General features: G+C 41.6%; 1 protein-coding gene across 1 annotated transcript in view; it reads right to left on the bottom strand.

Moving 5' to 3' along the window:
- The window catches only part of LOC132818654 (BMP/retinoic acid-inducible neural-specific protein 3-like), a 169826-nt gene that overhangs the window by 42339 nt on the left and 104738 nt on the right, over positions 1–22749 (bottom strand). Inside the window, exon 5 of the mRNA XM_060829667.1 lies at positions 9467–9703. Within this exon, the coding sequence (XP_060685650.1) occupies positions 9467–9703 (237 nt within the window). The remainder of the gene's footprint in view (positions 1–9466; positions 9704–22749) is intronic.

The raw sequence follows: 22749 nt of genomic DNA, 5'->3' as shown, positions 1-22749 counted from the left end.
AAAGGAGCCTGGCTGCTACACAGCAAGACTGGAGTTCTAGCTTGAACATTGTTTCTGTTTACAATATACAGCAGTAGGAAGTAACAGCAGGGGAGAGTCATGGTATTAAGAGGGAAATGACCGGGATGGAGGAAGCAGCTTGGAGAGAAAAGACGGAGGGGAGGGAAGGGGAGGGAAACTGACCAGTGTGATATGAGATATAGGTGGGATAGATGTGGCTGAGAGAGGAACCAGAGTGGTGGGGGAAAGGCTGGAATGGGCATGCTTGGGTGTAAGGGAGGTGGATAGGATTAGCAGTTGATGGCTGGGGGAAAGAACAATGCCAGGAGGAGGACAGAAAGATTGTTTGGGAGTGGGAGAAAGTGGGCAATGAATGGCAGGGAGAAAAACAAAGATTCAAGGTGGCAATAGAAAAGATGACAACAAGGAGGAAAGGGCAATACTGTGGAGGAAGGTGATTGCAAAGGTCTATTGATTGACTTAAGGGAATGGTTTGATTGTTTAAGACATAAGCAATAGAGAAATAGTTGTCTGAATGTAGCATTTAATCAAAAAGATCTGAAACATTGCTTAATGCAATTTAAAAACTGAATGGGCAGTGGTATTTCCCACTGGTATGTGAGGCACAACATAAGTGATGATTCTTACTTTTTTTCTGACTATGTATGGCCTTGGTTGCATGGTGAATGTTTAGCTGGATAAAATTTCTAAGAATAAATTTATCCTCAATCTTTACTGCTCTCGTACCTAAAAGGAAAATGTGCATCTAATTGGTGGGATAGAGAGTGCAAGGAATGAGACATGGCACCAATGGTTGAATGATTAGTGAGTCTTGAGAAGATGTGTAGCTCAGGTTGAGGATCTGGATGCAAGTTTGCTCACTGAGCTGAAAGGTTCGTTTTCAGATGTTGTGTCACCTTACTAGGTAATATCATCAGTGAGCCTTCGGTGAAGCACTGGTGTTAGTGACCCGCTATTTATATGTTTAGGCGGGTCACTAAAACCAGTGCTTCACCGGAGGCTCAGTGATGATATTACCTAGTAAGGTGACACAACGTCTGAAAGCGTACCTGCCAGCTCAGCGAACAAACTTGCATTCATGCAAATGATTTTCAAACTGTCTGAGAGGAAAGTCTGACATTGTGGAAATTGCAGACAGAGTATATGGCTGCACAAGTACATAACAGTCTTTCGATATACTGTTGCATGATGATGTCCACACATACTAACCTAACTAACGTGTGTGGCCTTCTATAGAGTAAAGACGAAAGCTAAAATTAAATAGATTATGCATTTATCCAAATAATTTGAAAAGTGTTGCCACATCAGGTTTTTGAAAGCCTGTAAATTGTAACTTGTTTCAGTATAGTTGGCTTCTGCTTTTTGGCAAGGAAACAAATTGGCTCTTTCTGAAAGTCAAAGAAATAAAGGGAGGAATAATTAACAAAATTGCTAGGCTTCACGCTGAGAATGTCACACTGCCAGAAAAAGTGATCAGCAAATGTCTTAAAAGATCATACTGTTCATGATTGTTCTGCTGCACAAGTGGTTTGTTGATGACATGAAAATTCCATTGGGCTTGCTGAGCTTTTTATGAAAATAAAATGATGAGCATGGGCAAACATAATGTAGAACATAGCATTAAAATTTATGACCATCAAATTTAGCCGCTTCAAGTTTGGCTTTTCTCGGTGCTAAGAGCGCTGTATTTTTTCTCTGAAATTCCACCCACATTGTGCACACAGACTTCTGGTGCAAGTTGCATTGGGTAATATTTCAGCAAATGTGTTAGCCTGCAAGCTGGGAGCACTTGTCAGAAGTACGCAAAGTTGAGACATTGTGACGTCAATCAGCACGAAACGGAATTTATGGCAGCTCGAACAAATTTGAGTTAAACACTCCTGCTATGGTCCTTTTCCAATCTCAGATAAATTAGAACTCATTTGACATCACTGCATCCACTTTCAGGTTAGTTGCTTCTTTATTTCTACTAACAGTAACTTTAATTGTGGGGAGTATTTGGTTGTGCAACGTCTGCTGAAGGATTTGGCTTTAACTTAAGGAATTCAGCATGAACTGTTTGCTCTCAGATGTCAATGGAGTGGAACATTCCCCCCCACCCCCCACTTTGGATGACAGCCCTACTATGAGAATGAGTAGAGGTGGCATGAAATAGGTCAAGCTGCTTGAAGGGGAAGGGCAGGGCCAAATCCTCAGACTTGAATCTCAATGAGTAATTGCGCATTTCATTTTCACTAAGGATGTCTTCACTGACATCTGCCACCTATTGCAACCATAGCCATAGGCTGTGATGATACTGGATTAGTGGTGCTGGAAGAGCACAGCAGTTCAGGCAGCATCCGAGGAGCAGTGCTGTGGTTTTAAGAGGTATGTTTTGTCCTGGTTTCTTTTAGAGAGAGAGATTGGGGGAGAGGTGAAGAGCAATCTATGAGAAAATAAATAAGATGGGTGGTAAGTACAAGCCAGGGAACGATAGACCAGGTGAGCCTGACTTCGGTGGTGGGCAAGCTGTTGGATGAATCCTGAGGGATAGGATTTACATGTATTTGGAAAGGCAAGGACTGATTAGGGATAGTCAACATGACATTGTTTGTGGAAAATTATATCTCACAAACTTGATTGAGTTTTTTGAAGAAGTAACAAAGAGGATTGATGAGGGCAGAACGGTGGAGGTGATCTATATGGACGTCAGTAAAGCATTTGAAAAAGTTTCCTGCAAGAGACTGGTTAGCAAGGTTAGATCTCAGGGAATACAGGGAGAATGAGCCATTTGGATATAGAACTGGCTCAAAGGTAGAAGATAGAGGGTGGAGGTGGAGGGTTGTTTTTCAAACTGGAGGCCTGTGACCAGTGGAGTGCCACAAGGATCAGTGCTGAGCCCACTACTTTTCCTCATTTATATAAATGGTTTCGATGAGAGCAGAAGAGGTCCGGTTAGTAAGTTTGCAGATGACACCAAAATTGGAGGTGTAGTGGACAGCGAAGAAGGTTACCTCAGATTACAATGGCTCTTGATCAGATAGGCCAATGGGCTGAGAAGTGACAGATGGCGTTTAATATCGATAAATGTGAGGTGCTGCATTTTAGGAAAGCAAATGTTAACAAGACTTATACAGTTAATGCTAAGGTCATGGGGAGTGTTGCTGAACAAGTAGACCTTGGAGTGCAAGTTCTAGCTCCTTGAAAGTGGAGTCGCAGGTAGATAGGGTAGTGAAGAAGGCATTTGGTATGCTTTCCTTTATTGGTCAGAGTATTGAGTACAGGAGTTGGGAGATCATGTTGCGGTTGTACAGGGCATTAGTTAGGCCACTGTTGGAATATTGCGTGCAATTCTGGTCTCCTTCCTATTGGAAGGATGTTGTGAAACTTGAAAGGGTTCAGAAAAGATTTACAAGGATGTTGCCAGGGTTGGAGGATTTGAGCAATGGGGAAAAGCTGAACAGGCTGGGACTATTTTCCCTGGAGCATCAGAGACAAAAGGATGATCTTATAGAGGTTTACAAAATTATGAGGGGCATGTATAGGGTCAATAGACAAAGCCTCTTCCCTGGCTGGTGGAGACCAGAACTAGAGGACATAGGTTTAGGTTGAGAGGAGAAAGATATAAAAGAGACCTAAGGGGCAATCTTTTCATGCAGAGGGTGGTACGTGTATGGAATGAGCTGCCAGAGGAAGAGGCGGAGGATTGTACAATTGCAACATTTAAAATGCATCTGCATGGGTATATGAATAGGAAGGGTTTGGAGGGATATGGGCTGGGTGCTGGCAGTTGGGACTAGATTGGGTTGGGATATCATGGACGAATTGGACTGAAGGGCCTGTTTCCATGCTGTACATCTCTATATGACTCTATGTGAAGCCTTGGGCATCTTTTTAAAAGTTGGAACATAGAAACAGTCTGAATGGGAGTGATCAGGCTCCCAGCTATAGACCCAGGGATTTCACATTTAGGATTCAGCAATGGTTGCTGTTGAGTTCTTGAAGGGGTAGAAAATATTTTTTTGCACCTCTTTCAGTCACAGCCAAAAGCTGGGGTTTCTGTACCTGCTACCAGATTTAGATGTCAATCTATTTTCTGAATTTGCCTTTTGCCAATGGTGTGTTATGGGATGTTCCTGTATTGCAACAGTTAATTTGTAATATTCTGTTACGTGTTGCCAGAGTTAGGTTAATCCAATTCCTTCTTTATTTTGTTGTATTTTAATTATAATGGATGAATAAAGTTTATTTGGTTTAAAACCAGTAAAGTGACCAATCAAATTGCATCTAGAATGCAGCACCTTACATTTACCTTGAATGTAAGAAAAAAAAATAAGGTGTTGACTATATGCCCAATATTTTGAGGGGTTTGGTCTGATCCATAACCTGCTTCAGAGCAGGACTGTATTAACAATGGACGAGAAAGTGTCTATGATGATAAAAATTTATGAGGCTAAATCTTTCCAGGCTGATAGGTGACATTTGAACTATTTTCCAGTTTATCATGTACTCTTGGATAACAGAGGTCACTGAGGCTCCATAATCCAAACCAATTGGATACAGAAAGATATCTGAGTGATAATATGTCTGGTGATACAAGCTTAAGTCCCACCAGAATGAATGGTGAAACTTTAATTCAGTTAATTAAGCAACCTAATGAAAGAAGCCAGTCTTCGTCACAATGATCATGAAACTAATAGAATGTTGATTAAAAAAAAAGGAATACAATTGTTTTCTCATGTTCCCATGGGAAATAAACCTGCTGCCGTTATTTGATCTGTTCTATGTGTGCCTCCAGATCCATCACAATGTTACTGATTCATAACTAGTCTCTGAAAAGGCCTAGCTAGTCCCACACTTGCATTAAACAACTGGACAGATTGCTTGGAAGTGACATCGATACACTCTGCCCATTTGCGCTCCTCACAAACATCTAGCACTTGTGATCAAGCTTAGCTGAGTCAGGCAACAACGTGTAGAACCCACCATCATTGATGCTATTCTTCAACCGTTTAATTCACTTCATGCTGAAAGCACTGGGAACAGCAAATACTATGGAACTGATGAAATCCCAGCAGTGCTGTGAAGACTTACGCTCGAGAGCAAGCATGCCCCAACCGAGCTGTTCCAGTACACCTACAATATTGTAGCCTCTCATCTCAATTGTTCAGGTTTCTCCTTAGTAAGCACTTTCAAAAGACTGAAGTATTTGACTTTGAGCTTTATTTCCTTATTTTTCAACTTAATACTAAGAATTACTGCAATGTGTAACTTTGTTCTTTCTTTCTATCTTGTTCTTAAGATTCTGTACCTAGACACTTCTACTTAAGATGGTGCCTTGTGTGGTGACAGTATTTACTGTTCACCTAAACTTTTGTACTTGAGTACAGTAAAATTTAAGTCTAATCCAGCCAATTACTGCCCCTTTATCTATGCACAATCCTCCTCTTCCAGCACTATGTTACCCTTGTTCCCTACTCAGCATGTGCAGATCCCATCCCCAAGCTATACTTCAAAGAATGAGCAGATCATTTTCTGAGCTGGTGACTATGAGTATGAAAGCATGCTGTTTCTGCCTGTAGTCATGTGCCACTTTGACCTGCAAGAGAGAGTTAGGAATGTCAGTGAAAATAATGGAAACTGTTTAGTTAATATGATTGTCATCTTCCAATACCCAAAAATGTGTATAAGCTATGGAATGCAAATGTGAAGGTTGAGGTATGTGATGTTGTGGTGAGAATCTTCGGTGGGCCTCTGACTGATGGAGGTCATTGAAGTGCAGTGTTTGAGCAGTGCACAAAGTTGTTGGTGCGGGATTTTGCATTTCAAGATAACTTCACTAACCTTAACTGTTTGATCCAGGACACTGAGCATCATGTGCCTGCTTCTACTGCCTTCTGAGAATTGGTCAGGAGGGATTTCTGGCCTTGCATTAGTACAGCATCTCTCTTCTTGAAAGCGTCTGACTTTATAAAGCTCTGGTTAGGCCCCATTTGGAGTACTGTGTCCAGTTTTGGTCCCCACACCTCAGGAAGGACATACTGGCACTGGAATGTGTCCAGCGGAGATTCACACGGATGATCCCTGGAACGGTTGGTCTAACAAACGAGGAACAGCTGAGGATCCTGGGATTGTATTCATTGGAGTTTAGAAGATTAAGGGTAGACTTAATAGAAACTTACAAGATAATACATGGCTTGGAAAGGGTGGACGCTAGGAAATTGTTTCCATTAGGCGAGGAGACTAGGACCCGTGGACACAGCCTTAAAATTAGAGGGGGTCAATTCAGAACAGAAATGCGGAGACATTTCTTCAGCCAGAGAGTGGTGGGCCTGTGGAATTCATTGCCGCAGAGTCCAGTGGAGGCCGGGACGCTAAATGTCTTCAAGGCAGAGATTGATAGATTCTTGATGTCTCGAGGAATTAAGGGCTACGGGGAGAATGCGGGTAAGTGGAGTTGAAATGCCCATCAGCCATGATTGAATGGCAGAGTGGACTCAATGGGCCGAATGGCCTTACTTCCACTCCTACATCTTATGGTCTTCTCCTCTCAATCAATATGCAACACAACATCAAATAACTGTAGAGATTTCTTTCTGCTGTGCTCTAATTTTGCACTCAACTCACTCGCATTTCTCTCTTCCACAACTAGTTTCAGTAGCTACTCCAGTTGGAATACACCTCCTAATTAATAAGTGCAGGCTGGCTTTATGTAGTAAAGGAAAAACTCTGGAAGCCAGGCACCTGAAATGACAACAGAAAAAGCAACATGTCTGGCAGTATGTGCGGAGGGAGAAAAGAGTTAAGATTTTTCGGCAAAAAAAAAACTGTGTCATCAGAAGAAGAGATTCATTCAACTCGAAGTGTTGATTTTGCTTTGCTCTCTGTGACTGCTGCCAGACTTGCTGAGAGGTTCCAGCGCTTTTCTGTTTTCATTTGGCTCTAAGCAGTGTTGACTAGCTGAAAATGATGCTTCTGTCACACAAACCCTGAGACCCTGCTGCAGCCTGTAGTCAGACAAACGTTGCTTTAGCACTGGCTCACGTAGCCATCATTAAACTTCAGTGGACATCACTTTGTGTCCTGCCAGTATCAGAGGTAGCAGGTGTAGGTAATGTGGAGTTTGACATATATGGCACAGAAATAGGCTCTTGTGGCAACGCGGTAATATCTCCACCTCTCAGCTAGAAGGCTCAAGTCCCATCCGTTCTGGAGGTACATCTCTGAACAGTTTGGTCAAAAATACTAATATAACACAGAAACAGTCCATTCAGCCCAACTAGGCCATACCCGTATTTATGCTGCACTTAACCTCCTCCCATTTTTTATCATCCATCATTGTAACCATCTGCTATCTTCTCTCTTATACTTGTTTAGCCTCCCCTGAAATGCACCTGCTTTATTCACTTCAATTATTCAGTCATCTCTCCCAGCTTCCATTGTGGGAAATCTCACACCACAATTTGGATTAAAAGGTTTCTTCTGAATTCTTTATTGAATTCTATCTTACATTAATGGCCTCCTTTTATGCGTTTCCTTACAAGAGGGAAATGTCCCATCACGATATTTCTTAATTTCAATGACATCAATTAGATCACCAGTTCACCTTTATTTTTCAAGAGAAAAAGACACTCACCCAGTTAGTCATGCATTGCAATTCCATTCCTCTTTTGGGGCATGTCCAAATTTGCGGTCTATGTCTCATGAGATCTTACATCACTAACAGGTTCTAGAGGCATTTAATAATCTTCAAAACTATGTCCACATCAGAGAAATTCAATGTCAGATTTTGAGATTGTGTTGAATAATCATCATAAGTGTTTAGCAATAAAAGCCCCATCTCTGTGATAAATGGAATCAACTGACAGTTTGCATTACCAGCGATATAGAGTCATCACTCTCAACTGTCGCCCAACATTGATGCAAACTGCTCTTGCCCTACTTAAGAATTACTGATGGACAGAATGTGACCATCCAAGCTCTTTACAAAATCAAACAGCGATGCATTTTTTTTGCGTACATTCTGAGTACCTTTGGTGCCGTGCACAGAGAATGGATTTATCGCTCTCGCCAGACTTTCAGAACTAAGAGTTGTATTTTGACATACAACTTAATCTCAGATATCTGTATCCAAACTGACATTGGTCAGCCTCCATTTTATTATCAGACCTGGCAAATTCTTTCAAAGGTTAAACAGTCTCATCAGATGCATTGTCACAGTTAAAACAATACAATATAATTTTTATTCTAAACAAACCAAGGGATGGTAAGTGTTTGGATTCCACACTTGAGTAGGATTTGACAATGACGCAGGATTATCCCAGAATGTCTTTCATTGAATACTTAAACCCCCTGAGATATATTGGAAGGAAAGTGATACAAGAACACGAAAACAAATTATTTTTCATTGATTCATTTTGAATAGTTTTGTTTATTAGGTATAGAAGTATTAGACCAGAGATAAAGGGTCACGTGATTGAGTGCAGTGTTTGGAGACAGGAGGCCATAGAAATAAACCTTCAGATATTCAACAACCCAGGGTTACATACCCCAATGATGAGATGCACTTTTAAGAAGCATCTCAAAATGACTGCCAGACTACTCAGACCCCTTCATATCATGATAGCCCACAAACCACCAACACACTAAAACAGCAGCTAATGAACTTGAAAGACACTATACAGACAACAAGCAAAACGAATGTCATTTACAAAATACCATGCAAGGACTATAAGAAACACTACATTGGACAAACAGGCAAAAAACTAGCCACCAGGATACATGAACACCAACTATCCACAAAAGGACATGACCCACTCTCACTTGTATCCTTACATACAGATGAGGAAGGACACCACTTCAAATAACACATCCATTCTAGGACAAGCCAAACAGAGAGAAGCATGGCATTCCAATAGGAACTCTATCAACAAACATATTGACTTGAATCCCATTTACCACCACTGAGAAAAAGAACAGGAAATAGCATCACTGCAGGAAATGATGTCACCAACCCAAGGAAACCAACTTAAACCCAAGGAAACCAACTGAAATCCAAGTTAAATTTTTCAACCTTATTCAAATCTGTACCCAGTTCTATTTGGATTAACTCTTTAAACTGCACAACCCAGGCGAATAATTGGCTCAAGGCTCATTTCCAAAAAAAATGACATGATTCATAGCAACATGGGAGTGGGAACGATGCTTGCTGAGTATTTTCAAAGAGTGCAGCCTCTGATATTGGACAAGTTGCAGGATTAGGATTGGAGAGAAATTCATGAATGACAGCAATAAATACAATGCTATCCACTTTGGCATAATATGAAGATGAAGGCAGGCACACTTAATTTCTCCATTCACAATTAATTGTCAAATATTGTACATTGCCCCCTCCACTGCCCTCAATGTGCATTCATACAAATGCTGTTGCAAACCATTAGAAGGAGAAAGAATTATTCCAGCTCACCCGACACTTCAAACTCTTTGTTGTAGTTGGTCCAGGTGTCTGTTACCCACAGCAGGCTGTTCTCCAAGGCTTGGATATCCATGTAAGGACAGTTACACTCTGGGTACTTGGGTGTACACTGGCACCAGCAGTCATGGTTCTTGCAGATGAAGCTGCCCTCCGAGTTACAGGCGATGTAACTGAGAGCAGCTTCAACAAACCTTTCCCGTAGGTGCACAGGCAGAACGTTCTGTAGGCCTGGAATAACAAGGACAATGAAAGGTTAGACACACACACACACACACACACACACACACACACACACACACACACACACACACACACAAATGGGAATAAAACTATCACCATTTTCTCACCAAAGCTTGGCAGTAAATGTGCAGCACTGATACATACAGTACCCTGGAGGGCCTCTGAGTTTAGCTCATCTCATCTTCAATGCGATCGGGTTGCTAAAAATGGCTTCAGTGAGGCTGGGCTGGGGATAGGGTGTGGGAGCAGGAAAAGTAAGTTTATGCCCTTGTTCTGACACTGCAGTGGGTGAAGATGTTCACATATAAAAGTCAGAGGAGGACAGGAATGGGGGGAACCGAGCTCTTGTATAGTGCCAACAGGCTGTCATTGTCTGTGGAACCATCAGTGCACTCCAGTATAATTGTTCAGTGGGTGCATGTGTCCATGAAGATCTATCCCAGTATGTACTGCAGCAATCTCTGTGCTGTGAATAAGTGAAGGCTACCAGTGGGCTGTGTCTCAGAGGCAAAGCAGGCAGTGTCCATGGAACAATACCTTTAGATGTATCAGCAAGGATTGACTGTTCACCTCACCTGTGTACATAAGATAGCCTTAATTCACAGAATACATCAACCACAGCCAGAAATTCAATAAAAACCTGTGAATCCTGCAGATCTGCTTGCACTATGTCAATTCATAAATACATCAAGATACTGGGTGTCAAAACACGTCTTTGTCCTGCTGCATTCAGTGCTGGTTTGAAGCAGGGCCACAATATCTCTAGTCTTTCTGATTCACTGTACCCTCATTGCCCTCTCAGGTATTCTTAAAAGTTTATTTTGGCCTGGTGCCATTGGAAAAGCAGCAAGTGATGCTGTCCCAGAGTCCTGGCCAATATTTCTCTCTCAATCAGTATTACTAAGGCTAATCTGAAAAATCCCATAATGAAAAGCTTGAGCCATCTTTCAAAAATGATGGTGGATCATTAAACAATTAATTTAAGGACAAGATTCCACAAACATTCTCATTGCAATCACAATCACCTTGAGGCTTCTTGATCCATCTCAGCTTCCTCCTGAGGTCCCCTGCTTCACAAATGCCAGTTTTCAGCAAACTCTGTTCACTATGTGGGAAATGCCAGTGTGCAATGGATTGAGCAAAGTCTATGGTCCTGATAACATCAATGCTATAGAGTCAATACATTGTGTTCCAGAGCTAGCTATGTCCCTAGCCAAGCTGTTCAGGTCCAACTACAACATCAGCATTACCCAACCCTAATGGAAAATCACTCAACAGTCTTGCTCAGGAAATGCAGGACAAATTCAACCTAGCCAATTACCATGCCATCAAGTCTACTCTTAATTATCAGCAAAGTGAAAGAAGGAATTAAGAATTGTGCTATCAAGTCATGCATATTCACCAACTGTGGGAAAAGATCTGCTCCCAGCCTACCATAGTAGGTCCACACAAAACATAGGAAAGCAAACATGGCCAAACTATATCAGAAACACCCAGAATGCCTCAGCAGTGACCAAACAGGCTGACAAGTGAAACCAGACAGCACTCACTCACTTCTCAGAAGACAGTAACAATACCCGGGCAACACAGCTGTCTCAAACCCCTGAGGGCAGTCTCATAACACAGCAATCCCAAAGCTACACGATGGAAAGGTCAGAAGGAGAGACACCACCAAGGACATCGCGCCCAGGACAGGAACAATGGAAACACCTTATTGTTTCAATAGAGACACTCTCACCAACCTGCAAAAAGAGCTGAAATCTCCTGATCTCATCAAGAACACATTGATACTGTCAGGATGTTCCACTGTATCGACAATCAAGATATTCTTCCGACAACTGTTTTTCATTTATCATCATTGTAACTGGATTATTCAATTTCCAAATACATTGTATCTTTCCCCATTTTAATTAACCTTATTTTACAAGATTCTTATAAAACCTGGCTTCCTCTTCAGCTCGAAGAAGAGAACCCTTGATCTCCCTGTACAGACTGTCAGTATCAGCCTAGTCAATTTCTCTTCCAGCCATATCACTTGTAATAAACCGCTTGTCAATTTCATCCAATCTGGTTTCTGTGGTCTCAGCTTTATTGGGCTAATTTTTCCGAATCCAATGGTCAGCTTGGATTCCACCAGGACCACGTAGCTCCAGACCTCATTACCGCTTTTGTATTGGAATATTCTCCAAATAACTAGTTGAAAATTATCTCATTGTCATTCCAAGTTGGCTGTTGGGTTGCATCCACAGTGCAAAAAGGGGCAGCAAGATGGCTCAGTGGGTAAAACTGCTTCATAGCACCAGGAACCTGGGTTCAATTCCAGTCTTGAACAAATGTCTGTGTGGAGTTTGCACATCCTCCCCGTGTCTGTGTGGGTTTCCTCAGGATGCCTTGGTTTCCTCCCACAATCCAAAGATGTGCAGGCTAGGTGGATTAGCTGAGCTAAATTGCCCCTAGTGTCCAGAGCTATACAGGCTAGTTGGGTTAGTTATGGGAAATGTAGGTTTATGACATAGGGTAGCGGTCGGTCTGGGTGGGGTGGAGGGTCAGTGTGGACTTGTTGGGCAGAATGGTCTGCTTCCACACTACAGGGATTCGATGAAAGGTGGTCTATAGACTGTAAAGCATTTGACAAATCTTGAACTTGTGAATGTTTTTGTGTTACTGTGCTAATATTTCATGTACAAAGATGCAACAGAATTGGAGATGGGGGGTGATGACCATGAAGTAGTTACAGTTGAAAAATATTTGATGGCATATATTTGGATTGAATGAATAGAAGCTCATTAGCGAGGTATTTATGTGAAGGCTCTGGTTGATGTTGCACTGATATTCAGGCCTATTGTTTGTAGACTGATGATCATTCAGCTTGTGGTTCACTTTCAGAAACAAGGTGTCTGATCTGGGAAGATGAAGGCCAACATTACCCACATAAAAGAGGGAGGGAGGGACATGGCTTGGATAAAGAGGTGCTGAGCTTTTTTTTAAGGATGGAAAGCCGGTGAGCTTCATGGGAAGCTCCATATCAAGAGAATTGGTTTAACCGGTTCTGTTTGAAGTGTTTTTGGTTGTGTGTATGTATTGTGTGTGTGTGCGTGCGCACATGTCTGTGCATGTGCATGTCTGTGTGTGTCTGTGCGTGTGTGTGCATCTGTGCCTGTGTCCGTGTGTGTACGTGCACACGGGTGTGTCCGTGTGCGTATGTGCACGCATGCGCTTATGTGTGTGTGTGTGTGTGTGTGAGAGTGAGTGTGTGGGGTGGCTTGGATTAAATCCAGAGAGGTGGGAGGAATAATGGAGGTGATAGGAAGTCAGGGCATCTAACAAGCAAGCAGAGTGAGTTTTATTTAGCAGTGTATTCATTATCCCAAAACTCCCTTTGACATGATGCACTGTTGCCAGTTTCAGATAATGGTCTGAGTACAATCATTCCCAGGAGAGTTATTACTGAAACAGCATTTTCATCAATAGACTTCAAACTAAATCGATACGTATTATTTCCTTGCATTTCAAAACCCCTGAAGCTTGTTATCAAGATATACTGAGTGAAGATTCAACATTGGCTTGCTGTGGCATCCCCTGTAGATAAAACACACAAACTGGCATCACACAGAACTGTTCTCTGGTGAAGTTATACAGAGCCAAAGAAAAGCAGAGCACACTCAAAAACCACACAGCAGCAGCCTATACCTGTTGATACAATGTAGGGCGCTGAAAGCCAGACTGAAAGTTTGGCCAGCTGCCGGCCAAGCTTAAAAGGTCAGGCAGCATCCGAGGAGCAGGAGGATCGATGTTTCATCAGAAATGCAGGACTTATGCCCAAAACGCTGATTCTCCTGCTCCTTGGATGCTGCCTGACCTGCTGTGCTTCTCCAGCACCACACTTTTGACTCTGATCTCCAGCGTCCGCAGTCCTCACTTTTTTCCTGCCTAACTTAAAGACACACAACAGTTTTCAACAATTCAGCACAGCCCAAGGGACTAGAAAAAAAGGGGGAAGCACAAGACTTGGATGGAATACCAGCCCAGGCATTGTGCAAACGGTTAATTAGACTGTTTATGCACCAGGATACCTCAGGGCTTAGACTGCAGGCAGATCCAAAAAGACCTTCATCTGAAATGTGAGAAAGTCAATGCCATTGTACATTAAACCCATGAATCGGCCCATTAAGTCCAATTCCACTTGCCATGAAAAAACCCAGTCTGGTCTATTCTCTGCTCAATCCCCATAATTGTAGTGTTTTTCAACCTTTTGAAAATGATGGATTGTTTCTGTTTTGTTTCTCATGTTTGGTGGGGGCGGGGGGCAGGGGCCTTTTGTTTGCCTTTGATAATTCTGCAAGAATCCATTCCATTTTAACACAAGTTTTATTTGCATTATAACACTATATATAGATATACATATAAAACTAACTCTTCCATGTGATCCCTCTGCAACTCTCAATTGGATCATGGTTGCTGACACTGCCTCTTGTTGCTATATTTTTGCCTTCACTTCCTTAGAGTGAAAAGACGAATTGATAGTGTGATTGGTGAGAATGTCATGTGGTATATACCTTTTGAATGCTTTCCCATGACTGAATATTACTTAGGAAGTTCTTCTCTGGATTCTGCACAGCTTACTTTTTATAGCAACTTCATCTGCTTTAATGATCAACTTCAATTTTATGCATGCTAACCTGCAAAGAAGTGAAATGTATGAAAGATATAAAATACTTACTCTATTACTCTAGCTTTATATGTTTAACTTGCCATGATGTGATCTTTAAATTTCAACTTTGTCTTTACTCACTTGAGTGAAAAGGGTTACCATTTGATCTACTTTAACCGTCTTAATTTGTCACACAAAATACTAATGCCTGCGCCAGTGACTTACTTAAACTTGGTAAGATTTAACAACCAGTATTTACTGCCTGGATTATTGATTTTTTTCTCAGAATGTCTAACTTATTTGACTCTCCCACTTCTTGGATTTAATTACATTGTAAATTTGTTCACTGTTTATTTTCTTCACTTGCACGACGAGAGTGTAGTATTTCTTGAAATGACCGTGTTGATATGAATGTAGCATTCAGCTCCACCTGCTGGGCAAGCTTCTTTCTTATGTGCCTTGTTCTGCGGTATCCGAAGCATTTGAAAATGGTGGCTGGCATGCTGTCAGTATTTTTGGTAGCTTTTAGACATGCTTTCTGCTCATGGGGCTACTTACTGTACTAACTTGCTTCGGTATTGCCCTGCACTATACCCTGGTTTAGCTGCCAGACCTCAGATTATCTCTCAAACTGTATCAGTATTAAGCTCTTCTTGATCTGTTAAAAACCTGACAATGCCCCTATCATGCCAACTGTGCAGTTGCACATTAATGTCTACCTGATATCTCAGTGTGCACAATTGCTGGTAATTCAGGAAGATCACTGATGAAGGAATCAATAGACTCCTGTGGTGTTTGCCTCTGTTTATTAAATCTAAGTCATACGCTGACTGAATCTTTTCAGCCACTAACATATGCATTGATGACTTTCAGGAATTCATTGTGAGGAGGTTAGATTAGATTAGATTCCCTACAAGTGTGGAAACAGGCCCTTTGGCCCAACAAGTGCAACCGACCGTCCAAAGAGCAACCCACCCAGACCCATTTACACCTGACTAACAGTCCCCAACACTATGGGAAGTTTAGCATGGCCAATTCACCTAACCTGCACATTTTTGGACAGTGGGAGGAAACCAGAGCACCTGGAGGAAACCCACACAAGACAACTGACACAATTGTCCTGGTTTTCTTACTGCAACCCTGAGGCTATTGGACCTGTTAAAGTGTTTTCTCCAGTTATCCCACACGTGCGCCAGATGTAAGCCTCCTTTTGGCAATGGCTGTGATGGTGGGAGAGGTGATTCCATTATCTTGCCTGCTCGAAACTCTGCTGCTAATTTGAGACCTTCTCCCAGCCCCAGAATGCAATGGCTGCTGCTGGTCATTTAAAGACCTTTACTGTTCTTTCCTCCAATTATACAAATTTTATTTTTACTGTGGATTTCCACAGCAATAGCCTTTCTTTTAGTTCTGGCTGCTTTTGGTTTCTTCTGAGAAGTGCTTCACAGTTTCATGTGTTGCCATCTTGCTGCAACTATGTTCTGTATTCAGGCTGGTGTCATGGGAAGAATCCTATTTCTCTTAAATGATTCTGCAGTAGCCAAGGGACATTTTATCACAAACTTTATATACATAGTAACACTACATCTAGATATTGATCTACACTAACTCAACATGTCTCCTTAGTTATGCGATGTAACATTATCATTACATCATGACCAAATGAGCTCATGGTGTTAACCCCTGCTCTTTTTTGCTGAAAAACTGAATACCCAGCCATTCTACTATCAGCTATATGAAACAGCCTCTCTTCAAGTTATCTCAACCTTTCATAATTTTGTCAACGTTTATCAAATCTTCCCTTCATATTCCTTTTGGCTAAGGAAAATAATCCCAGCTTCTCTAACCTAACTTTCTACTTAAAATTCCTCCATCGTTAGTGCCATTTTAGAGTCATAGAGTCATAGAGATGTACAGCAAGGAAACAAATCCTTTGGTCCAACTCATCCATGCTGACCAGGTAGCCTAACCTAATCTCACCCCATTTGTCAGCACTTGGCCCATATCCCTCTGTACCCTTCCTATTCATATACCCATCCAAATGTCTTTTGAATGTTGTAATTGTACTAGCTTCTACCACTTCCTCTGGCAGCTCATTCCATACACATACCACCCTCTGTGTGAAAACGTTGCCCCTTAGGTCTCTTTTATGTCTTTCTCCTCTCACCCTAAACCTATGCCCTCTAGTTCTGGACTCGCCCACCCCAGGGAAAAAAAACCTTGTCTATTTATCCTATCCATGCCCATCATGACTTTACAAACCTTTATAAGGTCACTCCTCAGCCTCTGATGCTCCAGGTAAAACAGCCACAGTATATTCAGCCTCTCCCTGTAGCTCAAACCCTCTACTCCTGGCAACTTCCTTGTAAATTGTTTTCTGAACCCTTTCAAGTTTCACAACATCCTTCCAACAGGAAGGAGACCAGAATTGCACGCATATTCCAAAAGTGGCCTAACCAATACCCTGTATATCTGCAACATGACCTCTCAACTCCTATACTCAATGCTCTGACCAATAAAGGAAAACATACCAAATGCCTTCTTCACTATCCTACCTACCTGTGACTCTATTTTCAGAGAACAATGAATCTGCACTCCAAGGTCTCTTTGTTCAGCAACACTCTCCAGGACCTTACCGTTAAGTGCATAAGTCCTGCTCTATTTGCTTTTCCAAAATGTAGCACCGCACATTAATCTAAATTAAACTCCATCTGTCATTCCTCAGCCCATTGGTCCATCTGATTAAGACCCTATTGTAATCTGAGGTAACCTTCTTTGCTGTCCACTACACATCCAATTTTGGTGGCATGTACAAACTTACTAACAATATCTCCTATGTTCACATCCAAATCATTTATATAAATGATGAAAAGCAATGGACCCAGCACGACCCTTATGGCACTCCACTGGTCACAGGCCTCCTGTCTGAAAAGCAACCCTCCACCACCACTCTCTGTCTTCTACCTTCGAGCCAGTTCTGTATCCAAATGGCTAGTTCTCCCTGTGTATTCCATGAGATCTAACCTTGCTAACCAGTCTCCCATGAGGAACTTTGTTGAATGCCTTACTGGAGTCCATATAGACTACATCTACCACTCTGCCCTCATAAATCCTCTTTGTTACTCCTTCAAAAAAATTTAATCAAGTTCATGAGACATGGTTTCCCATGCACAAGGCCATGTATATTTTGTTAAATTTCTTCTGCATCCTCTCAGGAGGTCTCACATCCTTCCTAAAATTTGGTGTTCAACTGTCATGGACCTGAACCAGAGCTTGGTAAAGGTAGCGTATCCTCTCAGCTTTTGTAATTAATGCCTCTATTTATGAAGCCCATGTTCCTATATGCTTTGGAAACCATTCTCTCAATATGTCCTGCTACTTTCAAAGATTGATATCCACGTACCCACAGATCCTTTGCTCCTGCACATTACCTACAACTGTGCATTAAATCTGTGTTGCCTCTGTCTATCCTTTAGGTCAAAAAGCATCACTATATAAAATTCTATCTGCCACTTGTCTATCCATGCTGATAGCCTACATCATTATGCAGATGATTCATATTATCCTCACTGTTTTCCATTCCTCCCAATCTGGTATCACTGGCAAAGTTTGAAATTGATGTCTGTGTTCTAAAATCCAAGTCATTTATATACAGTAAATAAAAAGCAGCGATATGAGCTCTGAGGCTTGTGGAGTAACAAGGCTTCCAATCTTCTAGCATGAGAGACAACTGTTTACCATGATTCTGTCCCTTTTTTATAATTCACTAGAACATTAACACACTTGTCTCATGAGTTCTAACTTTGCAAACAAGTCTCTTATGTGGTACTTTGTAAAATGCCTCCTTGAAAGCAATATAGACAACATCCACAGCATTCCTTTCATCATCCTTCTCTGTCATTTCATCAAATATTTTAAGTCATCAAGTATGATCTGCCTTTGATTAATTCAAACCTCTCCAAGCAGCTGCTGATTTTTATCTGATTATTTTGTTATGGCTGTTAAACTAAATGGCCTGTGGTGGCTCAGTGGTTAGGACTGCTGCCTCACAGAGCAAGGGACCTGGGTTCAACTTTAGCCTCAAGTGACTGTGTGGAGTTTGCACATTCTCCCCTTGTCTGCATTGGTTTTCTCCAGGTGCTCTGGTGTCCTCCCACAGTCCAGAGATGTGCAGACTAGATTGATTGGCCATGCTAAATTGCCCATAGTGTCCAGGGATATATAGGTTCAGTGGATTAGTCTTGAGAAAGGCAGGGTTACTAGGATAGGGTAAAAGAGTGAGTCTGGGTGAGATGCTGTTCGGAGGGTCAGTGTGGACATGTTGGCTGAATGGCCTGTTTCCACTCTGTCAGGATTCTGTGATTCAAGACAGGCTGAGAACATATTGATTGATATGGTTCTCCTGGGCAAATTTCAGAAATCCATCCTCCCTCCTACATAGGCTCCTTACTCTAAAAGCCAACATTATCCCAATCAATCTTTGAGCAATCACAATCCTCAAAAACACCATTCCATACCACTTTCACCATCCTGATTTCCTTTTGAAATCTGTATCGCATTCTTTCCCTTACCATTTGGACCCTCCATTTTCATCCTAACTCTGACCAAACGTATTCCGTCCTTGCTTCCTTTCTTTCTGATGTCACATGGTCTTCCTTCATAAGTCCTGCCACCCCATCTTCATTTCATCTCTTGTAGCTTTTTTGATGTGGAGGTGCTGATGTTGGACTGGGGTGGAAAAAGCAAAAAATCCCACAACTCTAGGTTACAATCCCACAGGTCTATTTGAAATCACAAGCTTTTGGAGCACAGTTCCTTCATCAAGTGAAATCAAAGCTTGTGATTTCAAAAAAAAACTGTTGAACTATAACCTAGTCATGTAACTTCTAACTTGTTTGAATACTTCATATTCTTTGTTAAGTACCCAATTTGCCATTTATAAGCCTTCTTTCCATTACTGTCACATTATATTTCTGCATGGCTTTTTATGCTTGTAACTCACCAATCTTATTCACCACAGTTTGTACATGTACGTACATGCATTGTAATCCTGCCTTTACGTTCATTGCTCGTCCCATCTGACTCTATTCTTAAGATGGATCTAATGCCTTCTCTTATACTGCCCAAAACTCTTACTTTGTGAACACTGATCTTCAGGAAGTCAGGAAATTATTTTCAAGATTGATCAAAGGCCTATCTAAAAAGAGGGTCATTTTGCTGAGTTATATTTGATAATGACTGTCTCATTTGTCCATACTTGAACTGAATTCCTCATGCCATAGAAAGATTTCCCCTCGATTAATCAAGCAAAATCATTTAACACTTCATTAAATATCAGACAGAAAGCCCAACCTGGATTTTGTTCAGAATTAGCAGCAGTATGTTAAGAATTGGAGCAGTTTTGGGATCTTCAAATTGGATCCTCCACTGCAAGTGTGGTATTTTATTAATAATTAACCCGCTCTGATTCATTTGAAACACTCTTCTCCTTCGCAATCAACAGATTCTCAAACAGAACAAAGGCAAGAGTCGTTTTTAGGTTTTCAATGGAGCAATCAAATGCAGATTCCAGCAAAAGCTATCCAGTGGTCACCCTTTCACCTCATACCTCCCCTCATTGGTCTCGTAAAACAAATTAAACCACTCAGAACTGTACTTGATAAAGTACTTTGAAGAAACTGCTGGAGCAATGAGTTTATGAAGGGATGAAATACAGCTATACATCCTTCTCATAAACATGGATACATGCATGCAGTGTGATCAACAGTTCTTTGTAGCCTTGTAATGATATTACTTTAAGCTTTTAATACACTTTGCCTTTGTAATAAATATATTTTGAAAGGGTTATTAGTGTGATTGCTGAAAATGTGTTGCTGGTTAAAGCACAGCAGGTCAGGCAGCATCCAAGGAACAGGAAATTCGACGTTTCAGGCCAGAGCCCTTCATCATGTGATTGCCAAAATTAAAATGTGGAGCTTATTCAAGGAACAGCTACTGCCTTTCCTTGTTCAGTATGTTCCTGTCAGGCAATGAGGAAGTGGTCGAGCGATGGAGCTGTGGTTTACTAGAGTTGAATCTCTTGTCAAGTGGAAGGAGAAGGCTTATGTTAGGGTGAGTCATGAAGACTCAGTTAGGGTACTTGATAGTTAAAAGTTAACCACGAAAGACCTAAAGAGAAAGCTAAGAAGAGCCGGGAGGGGACATGAGAAGTTGTTGGCAAGTAGGATCAAGGAAAAACCTAAAGCTTTCTTGGTATATCAGAAATAAAAGAATGACTAGACTAAGATTAGGGCCAATCAAGGATAGCAGTGGGAAATTGTGCATGGAGTCCAAGGAGATAGGGGAAGTGCTAAATGAATATTCTTTGTCAGTATTCACACTGGAAAAAGACAATGTTGTCGAGAACAATACTGAGATACAGGCTACTGGACTAGATGGGATCGATGTTCGCAAGGAGGAGGTGTTAGCAATTCTGGCAAGTGTGAAAATAGATAAGTTCCCAGGGCCGGATGCAATTTATCCTAGGAGTCTCTGGACAGCCAGGGAGGAGGTTGCAGAGCCTTTAGCTTTGATCTTTATGTCATCATTGTCTACAGGAATAATGCCAGAACACTGGAGGATAGCAAATGTTGTTCCCTTGTTCAAGAAAGGGAGTGGAGACAACTCCGGTAATTATAGACCAGTGAGCCTTACTTCGGTTGTGGGTAAAGTTTTGGAAAATGTTATAACAGATTGGATTTACAATCATCCAGAAAGGAATAAGTTGATTAGGGATAGTCAACATGGTTTTGTGAATGCTAAGTCATGCCTAACAAACCTTATTGAGTTCTTTGAGATGGTGACCAAACAAGTGGATGAGGGTAAAGAGTTGATGCAATGTATACAGATTTCAGTCAGGCATTTGTTATGGTTCCCCACGGGAGGCTATTGCACAAAATACAGACGCATAGGATTGAGGGTGATTTAGCAGCTTGGATCAGAAGTTGGCTAGCTGAAAGAAGACAGAGGGTGGTGGTTGATGGGAAATGTTCATCCTGGAGTTCAGTTACTAATGGTATATAATGGTATCAAAGGATCTGTTTTAAGGCCATGTCATTTTTATAAATGATTTGCATGTCATTTTTATAAATGATCTAGATGAGGGCATAGAAGGGTGGTTTAGTAAATTTGCAGATGACACTAACGTCAGTGGAGTCGTGGATAATGCTGAAGGATGTTGCAGGTTACAGAGGGACATAGATAAGCTGCTGAGCTAGGCTGAGAGGTGGCAAATGGAGTTTAATGTGGAAAGGTGTGAGATGATTCACTTTGGAAGGAGCAACAGGAATAAAGAGCACTGGGCTAATGGTAAGATTCTTGGTAGTGTTGATAAGCAGAGAAACCTTGGTGTTCGTGTAAATAGATCCTTGAAAGTTGCCACCCAGGTTGATAGGGTTGTTAAGAAGGCGTACGGTGTGTTAGCTTTGATTGGTAGAAGGATTGAGTTTCGGAGCCAAAAGGTCACGCTGAAACTGTACAAAACCCTGGTGAGGCCATACTTGGAGTATTGTGTACAGTTCTGGTCACCCTATTATGAGAAGGATTTGGAAGCTTTGGAGAGGATTCAGAGAAGATTTACTGGGATGTTGCCTGGCATGGAGGGAAGGTCTTCTGAGGAAAGGCTGAGGGACTTCAGGCTGTTTTCGCTAGAGAGGAGACGGTTGAGAGGTGGCTTAATTGAGACAAATAAGGTAATCAGAGGGTTAGATAGGTTGGACATTGAGAGCATTTTTCCTAGGATGGCGGTGGCTAGCACAAGCGGTCATAGTTTAAATTGAGGGTTGATAGATATAGGACAGATATCAGAGGTAGTTTCTTTACTCAGAGAGTAATAGGGACATGGAACAGACTGCCTGCAACAGTAGTAGACTGACAATTTTAAGGGCATTTAAATGGTCATTGGATAGACATATGGATGAGAATGGGCTCCTCGGATGCAGCCTGACCTGCTGTGCTTTTCCAGCTTCACTTTAATCTAGACTCTGGTTTCCAGCATCTGCAGTCCTTGTTTTTACCCATGGATGAGAATGGAATAATGCAGGATAGATGGGCTTCAGATTGGTTTCACAGGTCGGTGCAACGTCGAGGGCCACAGGGCCGGTACTGCACTGTAATGTTCTATGTTCTATGTTCTAAGACTGAACAGAATAGAACAGGAACTTAAATCCAAGCAATGATCATTTCCTGCATTGGCTAATTTTGTTTCAGCTAATTTGTTTTTGGAGGTGTTTGAGGTGACTGAGTGACTTGGTATGTGCGGTAAACTCTATTTCTCAACAAACAGCTCCATCCCTCTCTTTGGTAGACTGAACCAAACTACTTGCAACCGTGGCATCCACCCTGA

This window comes from Hemiscyllium ocellatum, chromosome 9, assembly GCF_020745735.1.
Source record: "Hemiscyllium ocellatum isolate sHemOce1 chromosome 9, sHemOce1.pat.X.cur, whole genome shotgun sequence".
Classification (NCBI taxonomy): domain Eukaryota; kingdom Metazoa; phylum Chordata; class Chondrichthyes; order Orectolobiformes; family Hemiscylliidae; genus Hemiscyllium; species Hemiscyllium ocellatum.
Note: the sequence above shows the minus strand (reverse complement) of the source record. Positions and strands in the feature narration are given on the sequence as shown.